The following is an 18128-nucleotide window of genomic DNA, read 5'->3' as shown; positions in this document are numbered from 1 at the left end:
ACACAAATATTTCTTCCAAAGCTATTTTAAGCAGTAAAGCCTTCGACTGCTCTCCCACACAAAATCAAACGCCTTTTTCCCCTATTCAAGCGACACCTACACCGCCTTTCATTTTCTAAGAACCAAAAAGATCCTCCACACCACTCCTACCTGTAAGCCCTGTCGCGACCTTGCAAAATCCTGCACACCTTTTTCTCCCTTTCACGATCAGAAGGAGCCGTTCAGCCATCTACTTCCTTCCGCGATCAATCCCACACTCAGAACAACAGGATCCTTGCATCTAAATCCTCACCACAGAGTCGATTACTCCGGCGATCAACCCGACAGGCAAACCCACATGATCCTTGCATCTGAAACCTCTCCACAGAGTCGTTGTTTCCTTGCTACTCCACTATTCCTTCAATGTCTTTTGCACGATGCTTTCTTCTGCACAGCCTCGCACAGTGTCGCTCCTCCATGCTCGAACTGATAAGTCGTAACCCACGCACAACACACTGTAGCAACAACTAGGGTTTGGGCTCTGATACTATAAAGAATTAATTGCTTTGAAAAATATTCTCATTTTATTAACACTTGGCTATATAGAGCCTTACAACATTTACATATAAATCCCTAGACTTCTATTTACAAATAAAACCCTAATCCTATATTAGATACAAATCTCAACACAAACACATTTTCTAACCCTCGAAAAGTTTATTTTAAATTATTTTATTTTCAGCATATTGTATAAATTCCAAAGCTTTTATCATCAATTTTTTTTTCTATTATTCTCACTTTCAACTTTTTAATTCGATTTCTCACCAATTACAACTATGCTTTCTATTGAAAACATGCATTAAAGCGCATAAAACAACTAGGATCTATGTTTCAACCGCATTAGTGCATGTAGTTCAGCACATTAACATTATCCATTCTTAACAGATGAACATATCAAGCATAATCAGATGGAAGCATAGTGCACATTAAGATTTTTTTTTTAAATTAGTTAGGCTTACGTTCTGTTGGTCTCAGCATAAGAGAAATGTGCCCCTTTTTCTTCTTACAATGTACCATTGTAGTTTCTTCAACACCTACGTGGAGAACATAAGCATGAACCACAATAATAAAAAGAGTTAGAAAGGGGCTTTTATTATCAGGTGAATACGGAACCTGTAGTCTGCAAGCAATGGAGCGCCTCTTCTATTATGGCAGCTTGAAGAAGATGAGTTTTTAATTCATTGGTGAAATGTTCCTGCAAATTTCGTCTGGCATCTGCTAAAATAATTGTTTTGTTACAAAAAAGTATAATTCAGAAAAGTGTTCCAGAATCCGAAAAAATAATTATTCGGCATATAGAAATGCAAGATGTGCATGGGCCAAGAGGATATAATCTTCAAAATAGATGAACTACTGCATAGAAATTGCAGAAACACAAAAGCAATTAAATTCGAGGAACCGTTAACAATTAGCTCCTTGGTAGAAAATTAGGGGCCTTGAGATTGCATGCTATTGTAGACTGACGTTCATCAGTATGAAAGTACTAAGTATAATATAGCCTAGCAAATGAATGCCCGTTCTAGCTAATTATATTAAAACAAATCATGGCGCATTATGAAAAATAATAGGTTGCATCTTAACATTGACAATCATCAGTGTCAACAATGACAACAATAAGCAGCTGAAGATCCTATTATCTCGTAGATAGTTCAAACCCTTTAATTAAATTGCCACAAAAAAAAAAAATAATTTCTCTAAAAACTAGTTCTATACATAGTTCAAACCCTTTAACTAAATTGCCACAAAAAAAAATAATTTCTCTAAAAACTAGTTCTATACATTAATGACTTGGGCTTATATAGAACCTTGACAACATTCTTACAAATAAACCCCTAGAATTCTTCAATATTTCCTATTTACAATAGAACCCTAAACTAGATACACATCTTAGCACTCCCCTTCAAGATGTGCAAAAGATATTCATTAAACCTATCATGTCACATGGCCTAGACAAATCTAATGAGCTATGTCCTTTGGTGAGACACTCAACCACTTGCTCTCCGATGACTAGATGACTTAGCTTCAGTAGTCCGTTATTCAGATTTTCCTTGATAAAGATCCTATCAATCTCCACATGTTTGGTTCTATCGTGTTGTACCGAGTTGTTGGCAATGCTGATTGCTAACTTGTTGTTACACCACAACCTCATTTGAGCTCATTGGTCCACCTTAGCTCTACCAACAAGGCTCTCAATCACATCACCTAGACAACTCCTAAGGCCATAACCCTATACTCTGCTCACATCATCTAGACAACTCCTAAGGCCATAACCCTATACTCTGCCTTTGTTGTTATCCTCGCTCCTACTGACCGTTTCTTGCTTATCAAAGAGACTAAGTTTCCCCCTACAAACATGCAATATTCTGATGTTGACCTCTTGTTATCGGCACAATTAGCCCAGTCAGAGTCACAATAGTCCTCAATGCCTACATACCCATTCATCCTGAAGATCAACACCTTCACAGCTGCACTCTTCAGGTATCTTAGAACTTGATACACTATTTTCAAATAACACTTCCTTGGATCATGCATGTAGCAGCTCACCAAGCTCACTGCAAATGAAATGTTGGGGACGAGTGTGATACAAATAGATCAAATGACCACCACTTTGGTAACCCTCATGATCAACTTAACTCTCATGCCTCTACACTCAGCTTGGCCTTCTGATCAATTGGAGAGACTATAAACATGCATCACAGCATGCTCATTTCTGTGGGGAGATCTAGTAAATACTTACTCTAAGACAAGAGCATCCCCTCTATTCCACGGACACCTCAATCCCAAGAAATTATTTGAACTATGCAAAGTTTTTCACCACAATTTCTTTGTCCAATCATACTTTTAGCCGAGCAATCTCTGTCTGATTATCACTAATGACAATTATGTCATCAACAAATACAACAAACATAGTGGTGTGACCTCCATGTTGCCGAAAGAATACCGTCTAGCCGACATTGATCTGTTGATATCCTATGCCAACCATAGCCTTTCTAACTTGTCAAACCAGGCTCAAGAAGACTATTTCAAGTCATAAAGTGACTTCCTGAGCCCGCACGCCTTGTCCATTATCTGACCTATACCGAAACTTGGTGGCACCTCCATATACACCTCCAGTAACTCACAATGAAGATAAACATTCTTTACATTGAGTTGATGTAACATTACCCACTATTCACTGCCAGAGAAACCAATGTCCTCAGTAAACTCATCTTCGCTACTGGTACAAATGTTTCATCATAATCAATGTCATACGTCTTACGGTACCCTTTCGCCACCAATCGTGCTTTATAACACTCCACCTTCCCTTCTGAATTTTGTTTCTTTGTGAAGATCCATTTGCACCTAATACTCTTTTCCCCGCTCGCAGTAGCACTATCTCCCATGTATGGTTTTTAGTAAGAGCCCCAAGCACTTCATACATTGTTGCTTTCCACATGAGATCCTTCTTAGCTATCTGCCAACATTTGGGTATAAAAACAGTGTCCCAAGATGTGATGAATGCTCTATCTACATGTGATATGTTAGAGTATGAAAAGCTGGAGGATATCACATATTACTATAAGAGTTCCTTTTCAAAGTTACTGGGTTGGAAGTAGGAAGATTAATCATATCACAAATGAATTATGAGTCTAAGGCGGAAGGTGTAGGTGTCTCAAGGGTCGGGGTAGATCGTGACAAAGGACTTGTTGTCACGAGTGGCACTGCAGGCACTGTTCCATCTGGGTTCAATCTCCTCATTTTCTAGTGCTTCAGCCGATTCATCCCACATCACAGAACAAGACATCGCTCCCACATATATCAATCTCTCACCAATACTCCTCGCCCGCTATTGTTTCATACCTCCAATATATGGGGAGTCACTAAAGAGTGGGGTCACCTCCAAGGTGTAGTACAATTGAATTCTCTAAAGAACACATTTATGCTCAAACAGTCTTCTTTCTATCAGTCTCCAACATACATACTCCTTCTGAGTAGCAAAATAATCCACGAAAACATACATCACAGCTCTAGGATTCAGTTTCCCTACTGATGACCTGTTGTCTTCACAAAACATACACAGCCAAATACGTCAATAAAAGAATCCCACTATTATCTCTTTTCAACATCTGACAATAGCTCTAGAATTCAGTTTCCCTACTGATGACCTGCTGTCTTCACAAAACATACACAGCCAAATACGTTCAATAGGAGAATCCCACTATTATCTCTTTTCAACATCTGACAATGAGACTTTCAATCTAACACTCAATGACATTCTATCGATCAATTGAGAATCTCTCAAAATTGTTTGCCCCAGAAGTGCTTTGGGACAATCATCCCAATTATCATGCATCGGGCTACATATAAAAGGTGTCTACTCTTCCTCTCCGCTATTTCGCTTTGTGTTGGTGTGTATTGACATGTGATTTGGATTTGTATCCCTTGGGCTAATAAGTATTCCCCCCAAACACTTTGTTGGCATGTTTAGTCTCATTATGAGACCCCAATATCTTCACTAATGCACCATATTGAGTCTGGATTGCCTGACAAAAGTCTTTAAAGCAAGCACATCACACTTACATTTCATCAAATACAACAAAAAAACACAAGAAAATAATCAATAAAATTCACAAAATATCGATAACTATTCATCAAACTCATAAAACAACTTCCCCAAAAATCAGAATGTATCAAATCAAAACCACAACTTCTATTCTCATAACTAATATAAGAGCTCCTAGTAAGTTTACCAAACACACAAGCATCACAAATAAATTTTTTGTTTATTTGCCATTTCATAAAACGACAGATACAAACAACTCAATAAAATAAAACAAAAGTTTGTCGTGAGTCTGTGATGTAGCAACAACAAATACTCCACACTCCTACTAGATCCACTTACTTCAGCACTATACCATAGATGTCAAAGCCTCCATCATCTATCTATCCAAGTAACAGAGTCCACTATGTCGAATTCCAGTCCTAAGAATTTAGCTCGCCTCTTTCTCTTAAAAGGTCAACTTAGAAGTATCAAATGAAACAACACATTTGACTTACAGAACAACGATCCTGAAGGATAAAAATTTCTCTGAGCATGCAAAACATTGGACAAAGTTATAGAATCAATACACATCACTGTACCCCACCCACTATAGGCTATGTTGTACCATCAATAGCCTAGATGCTCTCTAGAATCGCTAGGTTAGTATAGCAAGAATACTTTCTAGCAGTATCTGTCACATGTTGAAATGCATCAGACTCCACTATCCATTTTGGTGATATTGTAGTGAAAATAGCAGCAAGAGCATGACTATCATGAGTATCTTTGTCAGAGTGAGCATAAGTAGCAATGTTACCCCTTGATGACAATGAAGTGGATGCATTCTCGGCCCCATCACCTGCTGCTTTCTACTTCCCCTTCAACATCTCCATAAACTCAAGATTCTCATCAGTAAAGACCACACTTGTCTCTCCCTTGTCCTTAGCTACCATCAGGTAAAGACCCACTATTATCTCTTTTCAACATCTAACAATGAGACTTTCAATTTAACACTCAAGGGAACTCTATTGATCAATTGAGCATCTGTCAAAACTGTTTGCCCCAGAAGTGCTTTGGGACAATCATCCCAATCATCATGCTTCAAGCTACATCTAGAAGGTGTTTATTCTTCCTCTCCGCTATTTCATTTTGTACTAGTGTGTATTGACATGTCGTTTGGAATTGTATCCCTTGGCTTATTCGCCAAACGCGTCTTTGTTATATTTAGTCCCATTATGAGACCCCAATATCTTCACTAATGCACCATATTGAGTTTGGATTGCCTGACAAAAGTCTAAACCAAGCAAACAGATCACTTACATTTCATCAAAGACAACCAAATAACACAAGAAAAACAATCAATAAAATTCACAAAAAATAGATAACCATTCATCAAACTCATAAAACGACATCCCCAAAAATCAGAATGTATTAAATCAAAACCACAACTCCTATTCCCAGAACTGATAGAAGAGCTTCTAGTAAGCTTACCAAACTCACAAGCATCACAAAAAAGTTTTTTGTTGATTTATCATTTAATAAAACGAAGAATACAAACGACTCAATAAAATAAAATATTATAAAACGAAGAATACAAACGACTCAATAAAATAAAACAAGTGTGTCGTGAGTCTGTGATGTAGCAACAACACATAATCCACACTCCTCCTAGATCCCCTTACTTCAGCACTATCTACCAAAGATGTCAAAGTCGAGTCCATCATCTATCTATCCAAGTAACAAAGTCCACTATGTCGAATTCCAGTCCTAAGAATTTAGCTCGCCACTTTCTCTTAAAAGATCAACTTAGAAGTATCAAATGAAACAACACATTTGACTTAGAGAATAATTACACGAAAGGATTAAAATTTCTTTGAAAAGAAAAAAACATGCAAAATATTGGACAAAGTCATACAATTGATAGACATCACTGTACCCTACCCACTATAGGCTATGTTGTACCATCAACAGCCTAGATGCTTTCTAGAATTGTTAGGTGACTATAGCAAGAATACTTTCTATCAGTATCTGTCACGTGTCGAGATGCATCAGAATCCACTATCCATTCTGGTGATCTTGTAGTGAAAATAGCAGCAAAAGCATGGGTATCATGAGTATCTTTGTCAGAGTGAGCATTAGTAGCAATGTTACTCCTTGATGACAATAAGGTAGATGCATTCTCGGCCCCATCACCTGCTGATTTCTACTTCCCCTTCAACATCTCCAGAAACTAATGATTCTCATCAGTAAAGACTACACTTATTTCTCCCTTGTCCTCAACTACCATCAGATTTACCCAGTAGGCCCCTCTTCCACCTCTTCGACCACCACGACCACATCCATTGCCTCCAAACTATCAACGTCCACCTCTCTCAGACCTTGCTCAGATGTCCTACTCTACCGCGGTTGAAGCACTTGTGAGTCTCCCCCTGAACACATGTATGCCCAAGCTCGAGGCAGCAAAAGCTGATCGCGTGCATGAAAATACACTCGACTCAGGTTATAGCCTCATGCGATTCTCCTCTAGTATCATCGTAGTGATGACCTCATCCAAAAAAAGATCATCGCCTGGGCTAGGAGGATCAATCTCCTTTGATCAAAAGTCAGGCTCAGATGAGCCAGAAACTGCAAAAATCTCTTCCTTCTTGCACCCCAAATCACCATAGCTCGACATCAATGGGAAGAGATCAAGATCTGCCCACAACCGCTCCAGATGTGTAGAGTACTCCTGAATCGATCTATTGCTCTGTACCACTGCCTCAATCTCACGTTGAATCTGGAACACCCTCATGTGGCTTTCAGCTCCAACATTGATCCTCTTTAGCTTTGGTCAAATGTCCCTCTCCTATTAAATGACATCTATTAATGAGGCAATCGATGGAAACATTTAGTTGAGTAGCCGTGTGTAAAGTAAAACGTGTGTGGTTCTCCACTCATCACTCTCAGCACTGTCACTCTTTGACACCCTGCTAGATATCCCTCTAGTCTCTTCCCTACAAAAGTAAAATTAATCCGATGTGACCAATTCAAATACGTGGTCAGTCCATCAAGCTTCAGATGCACGAGAGATATTCGGCTTCACCTGTGTCGAAGCACATGTTAAGATAATGGCTCCCATCAAAACGCTACCTCCATGTATGAGTTCGACCAAGAACTTCAGAACTTCAGGATCTATCTTCCCCAAAAGCTCCAATCCTTTACCTCAAGTAACATCTGCGTCTCCTGACATCCTCAAACATAAGAATCCAAGTCTAGATCAAAAAAAATCTCATCTGACTTCCTTCCACTTCTTGACCTGATCTCGATCCACTTCTCTCTTGTACTCTTATAGGTTGTGCACCGTCGGTTCTCTAATAAGTGTCGGCTCAACTCGGCGAAACCATCGACATCAACCTTGCCCACAAGCGATTGAGCCTAACGTGTTTGGCTTTGCTCATGCTCAGCTCGGCATGTGCTCGACCTACTTCCAATTTAACTTTGCTCACATCGTCTTGACTCACAACCCTTGCTTACGTGCTCGGCCTGTCATACTAGCACGCGTGCATCTAGTCCTGCTTACGATCGACCTCCCTATTTTCTCCTCGGTCACACGCCATCACAGTTTGCTCTCCCTCACCTCCCTTTATCCGCTCATTGGATGTCGCTCATCACAACACAAGATTATGACCTTCCTTTGGCTCGATCTTCTCTACAACCTGCAATTGAAACCAAAGCCTCCTAACTCATTCTTCTTGATGTGGTGGCCTGCTGGAAGAAAGGAGTAGTAGTACTGTAGCGACATTGTAGCACCAGCTAGGGTTAGGGTTTATCTCTGATACCAAAAAAAAAAATAATAATAATAAATGCTCTAAAACCTTGTTCTATTCATTTAATAACTTAGGGTTTATTTAAAACTCTTGCAACATTCTTAAAAATAAACCCCTAGACTTCTTCAATATTTCCTATTTAAAAATAATCCTAAATTAGAAACCAATCTCAACCGCTATTAAGACATCATAATCATCACATTTTGGCTCCCTTTTGGGGCAACTGCAATTTTTGGTAAAAATAGTTGTAGAACTGTCGTAGGAAAAACAACTTTTTTTAAGATATTATGAACATTGTACATACCTTTTTTAAAAAAAAATAAGAAATTATTTTTTTCTGTATTACTGCCACAGTCTTAATAGATTTGATTATTAAAAAGTCGTAGGAAAAACAACTTTTTTTAAGATATTATGATCATTGTACATACCTTTTTTTTTAAAAAATAAGAAATTATTTTTTTCTTTATAACTGCCACAGTCTTAATAGATTTGATTATTAAAAAGCTTCCCATCACAAAAATTTATAAAAAGCAGTAGAGATCAGAAAAAGTAAAACAATAAAAAATTGTCCCACATAGATCTCCTTAACTAAATTCAAAACAAAACTAAATGACTTATGTTTTGCAACATTTCATTTTCCATTCACATGTACCTACAGAATCCATCAATAGTAATAGTAGCCTATATTTGACGAAAGCATCTACTCTTCTTACATCGAGGTCTGCAAAAACAAAAGAGATAGTTTCAAGCCTTCAAAATTACTGTCATTCTTACAGTATTAAATCGGAGTTCATTCCAAAAATACCTCTTTATTATCCAGTCTAGTTAGGGTAACTAATTATTTCAGTTCTAGTTTAGCTAGCTTCTAGCCTCTTGCAAGAGATCAAACTCAATCTTCCCCTAACAAGTTTTTTCTCTAAAAATGGTGATATTCTTAAAAAAAAAAAAAGATCTCCAACTGGTCATTTTCTTTTGTCTAAACCTAAGCACCATTAATCATTTCCTCGTCAACATAAGGAGCCTAACAACTGCCATCATCCATTATCCTTTCTATTAAGTACTACCCAACACCATTAATCATTTCCTCGTCAACATAAGGAGCCTATTTCTACAACTGCGATCATCCATTATCCTTTCTATTAAGTACTACCCAACGCTCTCATTAAACCTGTTAAAACTTTTGCCTGTTTTCAACCACTAGTTATGCTTTCTGCAGAAGAATGGAATGCAATTGTAGAAATCTTTCTGTCGCTTCAAATGATTATAACAATAAAAACGATTAAAAGGTAAATTCTCTATAATGACAATAACAGAGGAACAAACTCGGCTGTCGGCAATAGTTCATATAATTAACTCATCCAATAGGAAAACAAGACAACTCCACCATGAAAAAAAAATTATCACTTGCCTCTCCATACCAAGAGGAACAAAAAAAAAACATTATTCAGCAAAAGACTAGATGTTAAAAAGATTCTATACCTGACGAGCATATAAGGTTGACACCTTTAAATTCACAACAATGAAGCATTAAGGGAAGCTCGGATGCCATGTTGTACTGTGGTTTTCTGGGAGTCTTGTGGATATCCAGTAAAACATTAATTATCTGCAACATAATCAGCATTTTGAATGATGCTTAAAAGGAGGTTTAAAAACAAATTGCTTAAAAATTGCAATGCATTATAGTCAACAATCAAATCATCATGTCTAGGCAGGTAACACCAAACCTATATAAGACTAAGCATGGATTACGTGGAGCCTTGGTTGAATTAGCATTGTATTCTGTCTTTTCTAAACTCTTTAATTTAATTAACAAGGGGAAATAGAGTTAGTTGCAGGTGTGTAGGATAAGTTTAACCGTCATATCTTTTAGGATATTCTATTAACAAGTCAAGTACAAAGGACCATGCAAAGCCATTCTTCAATGTTAAATGAAATGATGCATGTCATCCATCTTCCCCTTCTTAGGCAGTGTGGCTAATTTTCTCACTTATCCCTTTTTTGATGTTCTACATATTTACACTTTCAAGAAACATTGATAAAAAAACTGACCAGAGCAAATTTATTTTATTCTGTGATCTCTCTGAGCAAGGTTAATTCCAGTTGCTTTTCAAATTCTAGTTCAAGTTCATATGTTGAATTGGTTTTTTTAAAATTTATTAAATATGTGCATTTTGCATTAATCAAAAAGTACAAAAAAAAAAAAAACAAAACAAACTAAACAAAAGGAAAAGTGTGATGGACGTCTTCCACCACCACACTTAAAAAATCAGGATCACAATTGTGACCCTCCCAAAGAAGACCTATCCAAAACAAGCCTAGAACAATAATGAGCTGCCTTATTACAACTTCTATGAGCAAAATCAAAAGAATATGTTGAAAGTTCAAAAGAAAAGCTATCTTAAGTCCCACATCAAGTCGATGCTTGCCAAACTTTCATCTTCATGCTCTCCCAAAAAATGGCAATAGCATTGGCATTATCTCCCTCAATGATGACCCCTTTGATCTCACACATTGAAGGCTGAAGTAAATCGTCAAGAAATAGCACCGCATCATACTCCACTTCAGAGCTATCCCAATGTAATATGTTTTCCCGGCTGCAATGAAAACTTTACCCACTTAATCTTTGATAACGAGTCCCACACCAGCTTGGTCATTGGCAAGACACGCACAATCACATTAACTTTTAACCAACCTGAAAGGTGGGGGGGGTTGCGGGGGGCAGATGCCAACAAACAGGAGAAGAAAGCCCCAAGGGCCGAGAGGTACCTCGTTGCTCTGTGATGTAAAAAGTATTAGGTTGGGTAAGTGTCAAAAGAATGGAAACTACAATCACAATCGGAGTCCCATAAGATTTATTATGTTTTTGGCATTTCAAGTTCTCCAGCTATGGTAAACAATATAGCAATACAATCTGCCTGTAGCCATTTGCGACGTAGGAAGTTGCCTTAAACCAACTACGACTTCTTCAAAAGTATTAAATTTAGGAATATAAAACCCCCAATGAAAAAAGCAATAAGCAAATTCTTTCAAAACTTTACACTTAGCAGAAATATGTGAATAATATTCTATTTCGTTGCATCCCCATGGACAATATATATCCTCCGATATGAGCCTGCGGTAAAGCCAGTCATTGGAAGGGATTGCATCACGTAGAATTCTCCACCAGAAGAAAGCCTCTCTCTTTTTGAAACCTAAGTATTTTCTTTGGGTAAATCAGTAAATTGCTTCTCAAACGCCAAAGCAGTAGTAGTTTTCCCCGAGAGAACAGAAAGAAGTTTGGCAGTATCAGATTGCGTAGCCTGTATGCTTTGCATCTGAACAATGGTATCAATAAGATTTGGCCCAAAGCATATTTGCATAGCTGGCATGTTCTATTTTCCTTCCAAAATCAAGTCCTCTACCTTTCAGTTTTCAACTTCCTTAATATTAATGTAGGTGGGCCACTTAGAAAGTGGCAAATCTAGGATCCAAATGTGATCCATTATACTAATACTTCTTCCATTACCAACCACCCATCGAATAATCTAGTTAAGGCTTACAACCCCATCACGAATAATATTCCAAGCATAAGAATCATTTCAACTTCTTCCACTTTGCTAAATATCTGTACCATAAAATTCAGCCAAACAATTATAAGGGAAGGCATTAGTTTCATTAATAAAAGCCCAAGCAAATCTTGTTCTAAGTGGACTACGCCACCGCGCAGCATGAAATCGACGACCACCGTAAAGTTTAGGAACACAAAGCTTGCTCCAAGCAATATAGTGAAGGCTTTTGCGACTGGTATTGATGTCACATAGAAAATTGCAAGCCAAGATTTCCCATAGGCATATCAGAATGCGTGAGAAGAAACATGGGCATAGTTAATAATGAGGAATTAACAAGAGTTACCCGGCCTGCCAAAAAGAGGTCGATTTCCCCAGGCTTGAACTTTAGAAATAACATTATGAATAAGAGAACTAAAATCCTCTTTTCTTAATTTGCACATAGCAAGTCTGGTCCCAGAAAATCAATTACATCCACCTTTTTGAAACCCAAAAGAAAAGTAATTCAATTTTTCCTCCAATTTACCGATTCTACTAAACATAATGGTAGATTTGGCATTATTAATAGTTTGTCCAGTCCAAGCACAGTAATTAGATAAAATTCCTTGGATACAGAGAGCCATAAAAGTAGAAACTTCTGCAAAAAGTAAATATCTTCAGCATAAAGGAGGTGTGAAATACGAGTTCCACCTTTACTAATAGAAATCCCAATTTGTTGATGTTGTTTCAGAGCTTTAAAGAGTAACTCAGAACACAATATAAATAAATACGGCGAAAGGGGGCATCCCTGCCTAAAACCACAACTAGCCTTTATCCACTCTGTTTGCTTGACATTAATGATGAGAGCAAATTTTGGGTTGCTAATGCAATGCATAATCCAGCAGATTAATTTACTAGGAAATTTAAAGAGATGGAGTACCCTCTCCAAAGTATTCTAACTCATCCTGTTGTAAGCATGTTCCATATCAATTTTCAACGCCATGAACCGAGCCAAAGAAGTAGAGTGCTGAAATTTATTGAACACTTCTTGAGCAAGCAAGCAATGAGAAGGAATAGCTCCTTTTGGAACAAAGGCTCCTTGTTCAGGGGAGATGATAGTAGGCAGCATGTCTTTCAATCGCTTGGCCAAAATCTTAGCCACAATTTTATAAATAGATTGGCAAATGCTGATGCGTCTAAATTTTGCCGGGCAGCTAGCATTTTCAACCTTAGGAATCAGCACAACCTAAGTCTCCTTCCAACTTGAAGGCATAAAGTTACAAGTAAAGAAATCCATAACAGCCGCACAAACTTCCTTTTCCACCAAAGACGAGAAAATTTTTTAAAAGAGAAGTAATATCATCAATACCCTGGTGCTCGATTATTCCCCATGCTATGAATAACAATCCATATTTCATTGAAGGAAACCTCTCGAGTGAATCTCAACATAATCGGCATTAATGGTGGCAGAAATATCATTAGAAAAAGAAGGCCAATTATCTAAGTACATGTCTTTGTCACACCATTTTGCCTTAAGGTAATCAAGAAAACCCTTCAAAATGTCTGCTTGGTATTGATCTGTGAATCCTAATTTTGGTGTGAAAATATTTAGGAGATTTGGGTATTTCTTAGCTTACTAACTTCTTTAATATTATTTTAAAAACTAAAAAGATGTCTGAGGAGTGGATAAGAGTATTTTGGTCACAATTTTTAAGAATAAAATGGGATGCACAAGAGTGTAAAAATTATAGAGGATTTAATGTGTCGTACTTTAAAATTATGAGAGAGAGTAATTGAACATAGGTTAAGACGTGACACAAAGATTTCTCATAATCAGTTTGGATTTATGTCAGGCAAGTCTACCATGGAAGCTATACATTTATTGAGTGGTTTGCTGAAGAAGTATAGAGAGAGTAAGGAGGATCTACATATGACTTCAATTGATTTAGAAAAAGCTTACGATAAGGTTCCAAGAGAAGTCATTTGGAGAGTTCTATAGAGGAAAGATATGGATATGACTTATATTCAAGTCATCAAAGTTCTATATACTAATGTTGTTATATATACTAAAGTTGTTACTTTTGTTCAATCAGAAGGAGGATTGACCAATTATTTTCTTATTTTAGTTGGATTACATCAAGGACCGACTTTAAGCCCATATCTTTTTTGCATTAATTATGGATGCTCTTATTAAACATTTACAGGAGGATATAACTTGGTGTATTTTTTTCACTGATGATATCTTTTTAGTGGATAAGGCAAAAGAAAGAGTTTAGAAAAAAACTTGAATAATGAAGGTCTACATTGGAGTCTCAATGCTTTCGTTTGAATTGATCTAAAACTGAAAAAATGGAATGTAGTTTTAGTAATAATAGCTCTAGTGGTAGAGCTGTAGTTATGGGTATCAAATCATTAGATGTGTAACGTTTTAGATATCTCGGGTCTATTATTAAAAGTGGTGGTGATATAAATGGGGATGTTATTAGTAGAATTCAAGTTGGTTGGTTGAAGTCGAGAAATACATTGGGCCTATTGTGTGATAGAAAAGTACCACTTGAAGAAAAATTTTATAAGATAGTGGTGAAACCTGCAATGCTTTATGGCACATAATGTTGAGTTTTAAACAAGAAGAATAAAACAAAACTAAGTGTTACTGAGATAATACTGCTTAGGTGGATGAGTGGCTTGACACTTAGAGACAAATGTGAAACGAATCTATCCGTGAAAGAGTTGGTGTAGCTGCAGTGGCGGACCAGATTAGAGAGTCATCTTAGATAATTTGGTGAAATTAAAAGTCGATCATCTCATGATCCGATTAGGAGAATAGATGCTTTAGATTCAACTTATGTTAAGAAAAGATAGAGGTAGACCAAAAAAAGATTGGGCATATTGTATAAAAAATAGACTTAATCTATTAGAATTAAATGAAAATATGACACTCAATAGGACACAATTGAAAAGAAGGATTCATATAGTAAACCCCACTTAGTGGGATAAAGGATTTTTGTTGTTGTATGATGAATCCTAATGTTCATTGTCATATACTCATTGCATTATTCTAATTATATTAGGAGACTCTAGACCCCAACATCGCACATCATCTTCTCAGTCAATTGCTTAAAGCTTTTGTAATTCTCCCACTAACTAATACTTCAAAGATTGATGTCCAAGCATAATTCATCATCATTTTGCATCATTAGTATCAAGCATTATGACATTTTAAGAGTAATCATCAATAATTCAACAAGATAGTTGATAATTCCATAATGAAGATCTCAAGAAATCCATGAAATTTTCAATGATGTGTGCTTTTGATTTTTTTGTTCCCAAGTCATTTACCATGAAATTAAATATATTATCTTTTCATGACCTTTCAATAATCATTATCAAATCACCTAAACCATAAAACTTAATCAAAATCATACAAGACACCCTAACTAAGGTGTTACCCAAGTTTCTACCCTTTTGTTGTTTTTTCCTTATTACCTAACCCACTTCAATCGTCAAGTGCACCATAATCTAACACTGAACCCGACTCATGCTACAATAACAACAACAAAAATGCTCGATTCTGCACAATAGCAATGATAATTACTATTCCATCATTCTATGAACACTAATGGAGTTCGTAGTCCTTATTATGCATGCCTCCTTGACTATAGCCATTACCCATCCTCTTCAATTAACGCCACAAAGATCTTTTCTATCGATCCTCCTTACATTCAATTTTAAAACATCTCAAGATAAGCCTCTTTATCTTTCTCATGATTTTGAATTTATAGTTGATTCCTCATAATTCTCATCCATATCTGAAAATCCTCATTCAATTACCTCTCTAAAATCAAAATTCCTACCACCTTCAAATCAATCCATAATCACTTCTTAAATAATATCGGTACCAAAAAACTTGTGCTCAGCTCTTCTAAGAGAGTTTCGTTCAAGGTTAAACCTTCAAAAGAAATTAGATTTTAGACAAGGCATTACTGAGAAATTTCTCAATAATTTGACAAAGACTTCAGGATTGAATTCCAAATTTCTCATATGCACAAGCACATAAGGTTAATCATCCCTCTCTGTCATGAAAGAATTTTCAAGAAATTTTATTAAATAGACATTAAATGCTAAATTAATGATAGCTATAAGTTGTTTTTTATTTAAAACAAATAGGAAAAATTATTGTCATTAACTTAGTGTATGGTAGGAAGAATGATGATAAATCCAAACAAAATCCAATTATTGAAGGGTTAACTTGAACCCAACTGAAAAATTAAACAAATCAAAATTTTCAATCCAAAAGTTAATCAAGTCAATCCCAACCCAAATTTTTTTATTCAGGTTCATGTGGAATTGTCATGTCATGTCGTGCCATTTATTAGCATCCCTAGGTTTATGGAGCCGGTAGGACTGAGAGAGAAGGAAGATGAGGGTTAATGACGTATGGGCCTAAGGTAGCGCAAGGGAAACTTGGAAGGGGGGTTTGCAAGAGAAGGGGTTGGGTGCAAGTGAGCTTAGGTGTGGTGAATGAAAACCTATATTACTTATAAATGGAAACAAAAAGTTTGAATCCAAAAGATAATGCCAACCAACCAATATATAGAAAGACATAATCCAATATTTCCATCCCAGTTAATCTAGATTAACTACAAGAGTATAGGTAGTCAATGCTAGTCAACCATATCGGTGAGCAACCTTCATGTTATGCATAATCCAAAATCCATTTACTATAAAGAAAATTGGAACTACCCTCTTTCCAGGCAATGCATTAGTGATAATAATTCAGTATCAAGTAAAAAAATATATGATACGCACATTTGGGGACTCAAGTCCTTCTCCAATCATAAATAAAATGGAGACCATGCAACGCACTTGATGCCATAGAAAGGCACTGCCCTTGATTGTTATGGCCCATAGCTTATCATCATTTGACCTGCAGGCGTAAGAGAGTGTAAGATGTTGATAGCACACTTTTCAAAACAAATTTGTGCCATAACCAAAAAACCCATCACATATATTGTTCTTCTCAAAATGATATTTACAACTACTGAATATCAATACGATGAATATAAAACATTCGAAAACCAACTAGAATTTTCTTGGAAAAAGTCAATCTCGGCAAGAGGGGAAAGGGAGTTGTTAATCCAGAATTTACATAAAAGCTTCCTCACTGTACTCTTTCATCGTTACAAAAGTAACATGATGTGAATCACCCAGCAAAGGTGCAAAGAAAAAGTAACAAATTTATCCACATATAGCCTCCCTCCACTGAGACTCCCAATGTGGAAATAGCTTGTCCTTAAAATATGTCATAGATTGAGCTAACTATAAAAAGGATAGAAAATTGGATAAAATAAACACTGCCAAAGGAATCCATCAGACATCATCCATAAAAAAAGGAACTGCAGCAGGATTTGTAAGAACCAGAATCAAATAGCTATGGAAGGGGTGTCAAAAAAAGATAATTTTTGTAATGAAACTAACCTTCGATAGCTATGGAAGGTGTCAACAAAAGATAATTTTTTAAAGTTGTCAGCTTGCATGTTTGGAACTAGTTAACCGGTCAAACCACATAAAAAAAAAAAAAATTCCAGCATTCCAGCAGCAAGATATCCTGTGTTCTCTCAAGTCTAATTCAGCAACAGCTGCATGTAAAGCAGCAAAGAGGTTCACATCTTGTTGATTTCTTCTAGCATAAAGCAGCTGGTATTTAGTTAGCAACTGTGCAATTTTTGAGAGACCTTAATTGGATGTTGGTGGTGGGGAAGGGGGTTGTGGGGAATGGGACAAATATCACCATGGGATACCCTCCACCAGTGATAAGTGGATGCTAGGTTCAAATATCAAGTGAGACAGAAACAATGTTAAGTGGACTTGCACTCTCTTATAGATCCACTTCCCAAATAGAGAGTGCAAGTCCTCAACTCGATATGAATTGTGCAATTTGATTGAAGAGCATCATATTTATTAATAGATCAGAATAAATGAACTGAGTTAACGCTTAAGTTGTATCCTTTAAACATTATTCTCAAAGTCCTGTAGCCAATTGGACTAAGAATTGACATGTGAATGAAACATTATTCCATGAAGACAAAGCATTGGCATTTTCATAGATCATGTTGCCATTGTTGACGGTAAGAAGTTCTTATTTTCTAAAAATAAGCTTCAGGGTTTAAAATTAGTTCATCTGAATTTCTGTGAAGATGGTATATATGGCAAGCAGAATAAAGTTTCTTTTTTGAAGAG

General features: G+C 36.6%; 1 protein-coding gene across 7 annotated transcripts in view; it reads right to left on the bottom strand.

Annotated features, from left to right (window-relative positions):
• LOC110021343 (tRNA pseudouridine(38/39) synthase) overlaps positions 1-18128 on the bottom strand; it is an 81378-nt gene that overhangs the window by 6603 nt on the left and 56647 nt on the right. For 4 of the 7 annotated variants that reach the window (XM_020719798.1, XM_020719794.1, XM_020719800.1 and 1 more), the window contains exons 12-15: positions 16698-16815; positions 9844-9967; positions 1153-1257; positions 999-1073 (exon numbers count right to left, since the gene is read on the bottom strand). In XM_020719798.1, the coding sequence (XP_020575457.1) occupies positions 999-1073; positions 1153-1257; positions 9844-9967; positions 16698-16815 (422 nt within the window). The remainder of the gene's footprint in view (positions 1-998; positions 1074-1152; positions 1258-9843; positions 9968-16697; positions 16816-18128) is intronic. The other 3 variants (XM_020719796.1, XM_020719801.1, XM_020719795.1) reach the window with 2 other exon arrangements.

Source organism: Phalaenopsis equestris, unplaced genomic scaffold (genome assembly GCF_001263595.1).
Source record: "Phalaenopsis equestris unplaced genomic scaffold, ASM126359v1 Scaffold000134, whole genome shotgun sequence".
NCBI classification, from domain to species: Eukaryota; Viridiplantae; Streptophyta; class Magnoliopsida; order Asparagales; family Orchidaceae; genus Phalaenopsis; species Phalaenopsis equestris.
This window is presented reverse-complemented; position numbering and strand designations above follow the sequence as displayed.